General features: G+C 42.9%; 1 protein-coding gene across 1 annotated transcript; it reads left to right on the forward strand.

Annotated features, from left to right (window-relative positions):
- Positions 1–5,820: 5,820 nt before the first annotated feature.
- On the forward strand, positions 5,821–9,277 carry LOC149181286 (uncharacterized). The gene is made up of 5 exons (XM_089414141.1): positions 5,821–5,857; positions 6,075–6,094; positions 6,202–6,525; positions 6,651–7,448; positions 7,502–9,277. The coding sequence occupies exons 1-5, from the start codon at positions 5,821–5,823 to the stop codon at positions 9,275–9,277; spliced, it is 2,955 nt and encodes a 984-aa protein (XP_089270267.1).
- The last annotated feature ends 684 nt before the right edge of the window (positions 9,278–9,961 follow it).

The raw sequence follows: 9,961 nt of genomic DNA on the forward strand, positions 1-9,961 counted from the left end.
ATCCTGAATGGTATGCTTGCTGGCAAACAGGGTCTGCCTAGTTGGTTCCAGTCGAACGAGACAACTAGGTTGCTTGGTGGTGGGACCAAATAGACGGCCGGGTATGACTCTGACGAAGTTCCTTCCTGCGATAAAGGAATGGGCAAATTGCCCCCTTGTTCGTCAGAGTCTGTGTTAATGAAGAGAATTTGGACGGTGTCGTCTTTATTCTCCTCTGTGATGGTATCATTCGAAGATAGAGCCTCTGAAGGCAAAACCGGGTCAACTGCCGCCTCAACCTTTTGACTTTCGTCAGGTATGGATTTAGACGGTTCATCTTCAATGATAGGTGCTTCGGCTAACCACCTGAGTGGGCCAGCCGGGTTCTCAACTGGTGAAGGACTTGGCAGGAGTTTTTGATATCCAGGAGGAAGTTGCGCTCGTAAAATCGGGCGATCTTCCAAAACTCTTTTAGCCTCGTCTAAGAAGGGACAACGGTGGATGGCATGGTCGCCTTCACACAGTTTGCAGGGAAATCTAGCTTTCCTTCTCTGTCCTGTGGCTTCACTTTCACTAGTTGACGGTGTGCTGTCAACGTGGCTATCAGAGGTTGACGCTACCGAATTGTGCAAACGGGGAGACCAGTCCCTTAGTATCCGAGGGATGCAAGGACAATCTCTGTGGAAGTGGTCTCCCTTGCATATGACACATGGCGATTTAGGCCTAGTCAGTGCTGTGTGTGGATTTTTGTCAGACGACACTTGTTTGCCCCCAGTCGCTTTTGGCTCCTTCTTCTTCTTCTCTTTCTTCTTCTTTTCCTTCTTCTCCTTAGGAACTTGGTTTTTTGTTTTACCAGTTCCGTCAAGCGAAGAGGAAGGAGGAGAGGAAGAATTAGATGAAGTAGAAGGCTGGTGGGTAACCCTGGTCTGGTCTAACTGTTGATTCGACTGTTCAGGAATAGTGGTGTTCTGAACGACATTGGTTGAAAAGAGCCAGACGGGCAAGCCAATTGTCAGTCCTGGAAGCGACAATGTGGCCATGTGGGGCGCACCAACATCTCCCCAAGAGGAGAAGGGACTAGGATTTCCACCAAGGGGAATTCCTTGGTTGATGTGCTCCATTTTCTCAACCTAAAGATCAACGCAGGAAGAAGGGGTGATTGTTCCGTTTAAAATAAATTTTAACGACGCTTTAGACACAACTTGCTTTTTCAATTTTAAAGAGTCGAGAAAAAGCCAAAGATGACTCTAGTCTCCTTCGATGTTTTAACGAGCCCAAAGTGACAAATGCTCGGATGGACTTTTTCCGTTATAGAGTCTGAAAAAGGCCAAAAGGAACTGCTCTGGAGTTCTAGGTAGAGGGTGTGCCAAACTTTTCGCAAAACCGTAGAATACTTTTTAAGGTACGGGCGGTCGATCTTCCTGAATGTTGTGTTCAGTGCATTGCGATCAGTAGGGCGGCTGACACGGCTTCCTAAGGATAAAGGTTTTATGCCTATAGGGGTCTCCCAATATATACTCGACGGTACGTGGGAGCACAATCCGTACTGGCGCTATCGTCCCTCAGGAGGAATCACCCACCATCAGCGAGATCGACAGTCACCAGGTTTTACGACGCCGGAACACGTCTCTAGCCTAGACCTCTATGTTGTGCGTTAAGTTACAAAGCGTCGTTAAGTTCATTCAATTTATTTTAGGTTGATCTTTTTAGAAGTTTGCCTTTTGAGGTTCACCACGAGATGTATGATACAATTCCTAAATGCAGTCTAAAGATGATAAGCAAGTTTTATCTCTTTTTCAACAATGAAAATCCTAGCTACAAAGGGAAAAGAAAGACACCATCTTTTCTCAAAGAGCAATCAGCACACCCTAATGCACTTTTCCTAAATCAAGCATGCAAACTATCGAGATGCAAATGCACAATGCAGGTGTTTGTTTTCTGCTCTCTTAATATTGATGCCTAAAAAGAAAGCTTTTTGTACAACTTTGAATTTGCTTTTAAATGACAAATACAAACAAGTTTACTTTTTCGAAATCAGAAAGGGTAGAAGAGATTACAACACTTAACGATTTTCGAAATGAATACTTTTTTCGACACTCAAAAGAGACAAACTCAAACCAAAAGCAAAAGTAAATGTATAATCAACTGTAAACAGCCAATGAATTCTCTCCTACGATCACAATCAACAGATCTGAATCAAGGGCTACAGGATGACTATTTCACTCTTGCAAAGGAAAACTGTAAATGAGGCCACAAACACATAAAAACACTCACAGTCTTTTTGTACAAAAGGAGGCGGAATTTAAGCAGAGAAAAGGAGTTATCAGATAGGTACCTATGATGGTTACAGGCTGCAAAAATCAGAGATCAAAACAAGGCAAAACAGAGCAGAGAACCCCAGCTGCACAAGGCCTAACTGGATCAACGCACCCTCAACACAGAGGTTTTGACATTCAGCACAGGTAGCCTTCACGGGACCTGCGTTGAAATGCAGAACCTCTTCACAGGGTCTGCGCTGAAGGAGAAACGAGAGTTTCTCACTGGGTTCTGAGTCACAGATTGCTGATTAATCTACGGTTTCAGGCCAAATCAAAGCAACAAGCAAGGTGCAATCAAAGGGAAGCTTTGAGGGAGAGCTAAGATCTATCACAAAGGATCATCAAATCATTTGTGAGTCCATTGTTCAGATCATAGACAAATCCAGTGATTGGATCAAAGCAGCAGCTGTCTACTTTGCATCTGAGAATAGCAGATGCAGTTTGATTGTTGATGTTGAGTCTATGAAACAAACAATGATAGAGACACAAATAAAATGACTAAACAGGTCCCCAGTGGAGTCGCCAATTTGTTGTGGGGAAAAATGCCTATGCAGGACGATCCTATCCACCTAAGGTGTGACAGTGCCTTAGCAACAAACAGAAACAACTATTCTAGTATTCTTCCTTTATGAATTAAGAATGAAGAGAGATGGATGGACTAACCGGTGTCTTCCGTTTGTCCCTCGATTCGGTTTCTCTTCTCTTTGAGAGTTCCCAGCTACTCGCCTTCTCGCTCGCCCAGCTTCAACAGGTTTCTGCAAGATCACAAGAAGAGAACACTACACAAAGACATAGATTCATATTCATAACTAGTTCAGGATTAGAGATAAACTAAACATACTAATGCAATCATACATCAAAGACACATTAGCATATAGGAGAAACCAAGATAGCTTTATTGATGAATAACAAGGTTGAGGAAGAGATACAACCCAGAGGGCTCCAATCCAGCATCTCCTTCCCAGCAAATGAAATTCCTATCTTCACCTTCCTTCAAAGCATTAAGCACCCAATGATTCCAGTCTCAAACCAACAACAATTCTTTGCAATAACAAAATTCCAGCCTCTAGATCTCATGGAGGAGAGATCCATATATAGATGTTTGGAGAGAGGATGATTCAGCTTGAGATCTGACTAGTGTCCTCTCCCTCTGTCAGTTCTTGCTTCCACTTGGAGACTAAGAGCCTCTTACTCATCACTAGTCGAATTCCCTGAGGCAAGTGTCATTGGGAAATATTCTGGAAGCTTCCAGGGTCTTTCCACCTCGTTGAATGAACTTGCCATTTGTCACTTCCCGCTCAGCGCACCCTGGTAGTGCTTCTACCTGCGTTGCAGTGTACCTAGCCAGTGCAATCTCTGCATTTCAGCGCAGACAGCTAGTGGAGCCTCTGAATTGATCCTGAATTGACTTGTTTTTGAGCAGTTTCTGGTGGAGAAATTTTGTGAATTGTTGGGGTTTGTTAGCCTTGTTCCTCTAGGGGTAGGAACAACATGTTTAGGGACTTTGGATCCCTTAGATTATGGACATTTCATGCTCAATGCTGTAAGGCAAAAAAATGTCTATAACAGATCCTCTCATTGACTTTTTTGGAGTCTGTTCCTATCCCTTCATGGAGCTCCCCTCTGACCATTTTGCTGAGTCAGCCATGGTTCGTGCTGCTATGGAGGCCGAAATATCACGTGCCAGATCAGCTCCTCGGTCCGACTAGAAGGATTCACTGGAGGCTGACATCATTCTCCCATCTATTTCACATTTGCCTTTGGGTGAAGAAGACTTACCTATTAAGCGGCCTCACCACCGTCATCGGCCTGTTAAGACCTCCCCTCCTCCATCGGCCTTAATCTTGGATGGTCCTCTTTTAAAAGACAGAATTGTTAGTTTGCAGAACCGGGTGCTGGTTGGGAGATGGTTCTTCCCATCTATGGAGGATTTGCAAATTCATTGATGGATTGCGGAAAGATGGACTCCACTTCTGGGTTACACCCCTACCATTGTTCGTCTCATGAACAATTGGTATAGTTTTCACTTTCTCCGCATCCGTGACTTGGATATCATCTTTTCGAGACCCTGGGTGAAAGAAAGGAGTTTCTTAGCTCTGCACAGATGGTTCATAGGTTTCAATCCACTCCGATGCATGCCACAAAATAATTACATCTGGCTTAAATTGCCTGGCTTGCCTCTGGAATTGGGGACTAAGGAATCGATGGAAAAGATTGGGAATGCTATCGGGCGCTTCATATATGTTGACCCCCACTGTATTGGTGCCAAAGACAAACCCGTGGCCTGGATTTTAATTGAAAAAGAATTCAGGGGTGGTTTTCCTGAAACTATTGATCTTTCTTGGGAACTATCTAATTTTCAGCAGCATCTTGACTACTGGGGCGTGCCTTTCAGGTGTTCCATTTGTCATAAAATTGGACACCTCTCCTCAAACTGTCCTCGTCGGCCGAGTGGAAAACAGAAGAAGAAGGCTGTTAATTTTTCCTCCACTACTCATGATAGAGTTTCTGCGGCCTTTGATTGGCCTCTCCCTCCAGAAATTTTTCGGGCTCCTGATAATTCCGATGCCGTTTCTCCTCCTCTGATGGGCAGGGCCCTTGATCGATCTGCTAGCCTCCCTCTATCCCGTTCTGTCTCTGTGGACCCTCCCATCCGGTCTTCTAATATGTCGGCAGAACGTCCGAGATCATCTACTGTTTCCAAGACCCCTTCTTTGCCCTTAAATGACCCTCCGGGTAAAGTTTCGAGCTTTTCCTATATGTCGCCGCCTCCCGAACCGGACCTGGACCTTGAGATCCCCCCTCCTCCCGCTTCATCTAAACCCTCCAGTATCGACCCTGCGGCTGCCCCCATTTTATACATTTCTTCGTCTCCCCAATCGCCCCCCTCCCACCCTCTTCCTATCCCGGAATCCACGCCCATCCCCCCACTTGGACGATATTTTGAGATTAGACCTCTTCCTCCCTTTAATGCCCCCTCTCCCATTATCCCAAATCAGGGTGACCGTAAAGGAAAGGCACCTATTATCCCTGTTTCTCCTCCACCCTCTCCTCGATCCTCTCCTCAAAATTCTTTCGACCAAGACATCGACCTCCTCCTCCAAAAAGCATCGCTTAATCTCCAGCCTCTTACTGTTCACCGTCCTTCACGTTCCCCCTCGCCCCACATTAGCCCTTTATCTGCGGGGAACATTACCGTCCGCCGGAAGGAGAATCGCGACAGCAGGGATTTTCGAGGTAGGAAAGGAAGGCGGGACTCGTCAATCCGAGATCCAACTCTGATTGACATTCCTGTGACTGAAGTTGCTAATGATGTCTTTTCTGAAAATAGGCCTCTTAGAGCTTGTCGGCCTCTCGAAGGCCCCAAATGATTGACATCTTGTCCATGAATATTCGGGGCCTTGGCGCTAAGCACAAGTTTTTGGCCCTCAAACATCTTTTTGTCTCATCGAAATCCAAAATGCTCCTCATTCAGGAAACCATGCATGATAGCTCCCAGACCATCTCATATTTTAGGCGAATGATGTTGGCATGGCATATGGTCGCTTCTAATGCTGAAGGTATGTCCGGGGGACTTGCTGTCTTGTGGGACCCAAAGTGGATCTCTGCTACCGCTTTCTAGTGCTTTGCAGGCATCCTTGTTCTGGCTCATTTCCGGGGTTCCTCAGACCCCTTCCACATTTTAAATATATATGCTCCTTATAAAAACCGACTTCCTTTCTGGAATCATTTGCTTTCATCTGAGCTCCTTGACATTGACTCTTTAATTATTGGCAGAGACTTTTACTGCACATTTTGTAATGATGAAATCTGGGGAAATGGCAGGAAGCATGATCCGATAGGAAGATTCATCAGGGAATCTATTTTTCAAAATGACTTCATTGATGTCCTGCCTGTTGATCAGGGACCTACCTGGGACAACGGGCGATCGAACAACTCCTACCTGGCGAAGAGGATTGACAGATTTATTTTCCATGAGCGACTGATTGGAAAATACGGGCCTCCATCTATGAACATCATCCCGTCCTACATATCCGATCACCGGCCCATTACCTTTCAATGGAAAATTTCTGGTTGCAGATTTGGATACCCCTTCAAGTTTAATCATACGTGGTTGGCTGATGAAAAGTTCATTAAATTTATAAAGGATTCCTGGATGCAATCTCCCACGCTGGGGAAGGACCCTCCGCGGCATTTTATTGATCGCTTGCAATCCCTTCGATTGAAGGTTAAAAAATGGCAAAGACAGAAGACAGCCTCCAATAAAAAGGAGCTAAAAAATATATGCATTGAATTAAAACGCTTATCTCTTCTACTTAAAAATCCTTGTTTGCCGTCTTACATCAGGAATAGGATTTGGGTTTTGGAGAAAAAAAACAGAAGCTTTTAAAAGAAGAAGAGCTGTCATGGAGGCTCAAAAGCCGCGCGTTATGGCTCAGGGAGGGTGACCATAACACCAAGTTCTTTCACAGGTATGCAAACAAGAGAAGGGAGACTAACGCCATATGGGAGATCAAGGACGAGCATGGGATTTCTCTCTCCACTCAAGATGCTATCTCTAAAGAGGCTGTGAAATACTTCAAGAAGGCATACAACGAAGAAAAGGCCTGCGACTTTGAGGATATATTATGGGGATTAGACCCATATCCCACCATGTTTGACGAAGGTCTTAACAGTGCCCTCTTTGCTGCAGTTTCGGAGGAAGAGTTATTAGCTACGATGAAATCTTTCCAGAAGGACAAGTGCCCCGGGCCGGATGGATGGACCATCGATTTCTTCATTCATTTTTTTGAATTATTCAAAGACGACATCCTTAAGTTGGTTGAGGAGTCGAGAACTCAGGGCATCATCAACCAGAAGATCTCCTCTACTTATATAGCCCTCATTCCAAAAAAGAAGATCTCTTCATCTTTCTCAGACTATCGTCCCATCTCTCTATGCAATGTTTTATATAAGATCATATCTAAGACTATTGCTCTCCGCATCAGGAACACCCTTTCTCTTCATCTGTCCACAGAACAACATGGGTTTCTTAAAGACAGAAATATCTCTGATGCTGTGGCACTCACGCAAGAATGCCTACATTCAATGCACAGCCAAAATACTCATGCAGCCCTCTTGAAGATCGATCCTAAAAAAGCAAACGATTGTGTGAGCTGGGGCTTCATTAGATGCCTTCTGGCTAGAATTGGTCTGGATGTCAGGTGCTCTCGGTGGATCATGGCTTGATTATCAATGACTTTAAGTCCTCCTTTCATGTCGCCAATGTTAGTTGTGATACTGTCGATTATATTACTGATCTTTTTCACATCAAAGCTCTTCCTATTAAAGAGGGCCTCAAATATCTCGGTTTTTATCTGAAACTTGTGAGCTATAAAGTGGCGGACTGGGCGTGGATTCTGGATCGATTTTACCACAAAATTTCTACATGGGAATTCAGAAGCTTATCAATGGGAGGGCGTGCCATCCTCACCCAAGCCGTATTGGTTCAATCTATGGTTTACTGGGCTCTCCTGTTCTATATCCCTCCATCTGTCATCAACAATTTAAACAAAATGATAGCCAGCTTCATCTGGGGTGGTCAGAAGGAGAAGTATAAATTTCATCTTTGCAAACTCTCGAAGCTGACTCGGCCAAAAAACATGGGAGGCTGGGGCATTTTGGATCTTCACTCTTTCCGAAGAGCGCTCCTTTGCAAATCAATGTGCAAGGTAGTTTTGGGGACATCCTTCTGGAGTGATGCTATCAGAGCCAAGTATATGGAAGGCCGCGATATTACATATTGGATCAGGCAGCGATCCATTGGATCTGCAAATGGCTCATTCATATGGAGGGGCTTTAAAAAACTGGAACCTTTTTTCAGGAAAAATTTGATATGGAAATTTCAAACAGGGGCCTCGATCATTATTGGCATCAATGTTTTTGCTGGTGTGGGTGAATCGATCCATATTCCCCCACAACTTCTGAATTCTTTACATTGTAGAGGTCATTTCTTCTGGGCCAGTGTTATAAAAAAATGGGACGGTGCCATACCTGTCTGGAAATCTGCCGCAGATATGAGATTGACTGGTGTTTTTGAGTCCCAATGGAACGATATCATTTTTGCCTTACAATCTCGCGGCTTATATCGTTCGATGGACAGGGACTACATCATATGGAAGGGACTTGGTGGCTCTGCGGCAGTTTATGCAAGGCAAATCTATTTACAGATAATTCAATCTGATTCTGAATCTCCAGACCACATCTTTCCGCCGACTTTCTGGAAAACTGGGTGTCCAATTAAAATAGTTATTTTCACCTGGCTGGTATATTATAACAAGAATCTCACCTGGGAGAATCTCCAGAAGCGCCAATGGAGTGGACCCGCAATTTGCCCCCTCTGTAGATCGGATTCTGAAAACAATTTTCACATTTTCCTTCAATGTCCACAGTCCCTATTGATCTGGCAGCGCTTATCTTCTCACTTTGGTTTCGTCAATGTCTACGCTCCCTCCATCCGGGAGACTTTCTATAAATGGAGCATCATGAGCTGCACGTGGAGGCCGATTTTATTGATTACCATCTGGACCATCTGGAAATGGCGAAATCGTATTATTTTCGAATCTAAAAGGGAACCATATATGACTGTCTATGAATCTATTCTTAGTTTATATGAAGCCCTTGATCGATCCCTTGATCGACATCGTCGGCCCAAGGTAGTACAAGGAATGATTCAGCAGCCCAATGAAGTCTTTGGATATCCCTGCGCTTTTTTTGATGGCGCTGCCCAGAATAACATATGCGCCTGTGGTGTTTATATAATTCCACAAGAAGATCAAGCTTTTGAATTACTACTAGTTGCATTATTCTATGAAGTTACTATTAGTTATTTCTATCTTCTCAATGAATTTTTAATCGCAATGAACTTTTGGGAGCATGTGAAGCGAAAATTCTCAGATTTATATTCTCACTCTGCATCTATAACCAATAGTATTATTTGACAACTTCTGTTATTATCATAATACAAGGATTATAGAATGAATAATCAACGGTTCAAAATATCAATAGTCTTAGATTTCATTTTCACTTTTCTTATAAAAGGTTCTAAAAAGCCACTCTCCCTCGAAAAAGAGCTATTTAACTTAGTTTATATAGCAATTGTGTAAGCTTCTTTTGAATAAGATTGGCTTTCCAAAGAAGCTAAGGAACCTACGCAATTTGTTTGAAAAGCATGTAGTATTCAATGGTCTCCATGTTATTTTGAGTTTAATTATTTATTCTGGTTTCCTTGCTGGTTCTAATCTATATCAACAACTTGCTAGTTCTAATCTGCATATCTGCATCAATGGCTATCACTTTGATTCATTTATAAAACTGCTCTTTCTTTATCTCAAAACCAAGCAAGCTCATGTTCATTGTACAGAGTCCCTTCCAAAAAAAATTATAAAGATGTTATAATTAAAATAATAACAATTTCATTTGTTTTTATGATAAATTTGTATTTTCTACTTTTAAATTCTATAATTTCTTATAACAACGAAAAAGCATCTTGATGATGGTTGTGAATCAAAAAGTATAAAATAAACTTAATATTGTTCTTTAAAATTCTTAAATAAAAACATTTACCTTATTAAAAAAATAATTGGAAAAAAATTATTTTTGAATTACATGATTATATGAGAAAT

This window comes from Pinus tabuliformis, chromosome 3_2, assembly GCF_031772625.1.
Source record: "Pinus tabuliformis cultivar Carrire ecotype Pingquan chromosome 3_2, CPIR1, whole genome shotgun sequence".
In the NCBI taxonomy this organism is placed as follows: domain Eukaryota; kingdom Viridiplantae; phylum Streptophyta; class Pinopsida; order Pinales; family Pinaceae; genus Pinus; species Pinus tabuliformis.

Bases quoted from the DNA above. Each gene is read 5' to 3' on its own strand.
- LOC149181286 (XM_089414141.1), top strand. From the start codon at position 5,821: ATGTTGGCATGGCATATGGTCGCTTCTAATGCTGAAG. The intron at 5,858-6,074 runs GTATGTCCGGGG...AATTATTGGCAG, and splicing joins GGTCGCTTCTAATGCTGAAG to AGACTTTTACTGCACATTTT. The intron at 6,526-6,650 runs GTTAAAAAATGG...CATCAGGAATAG, and splicing joins TGCAATCCCTTCGATTGAAG to GATTTGGGTTTTGGAGAAAA.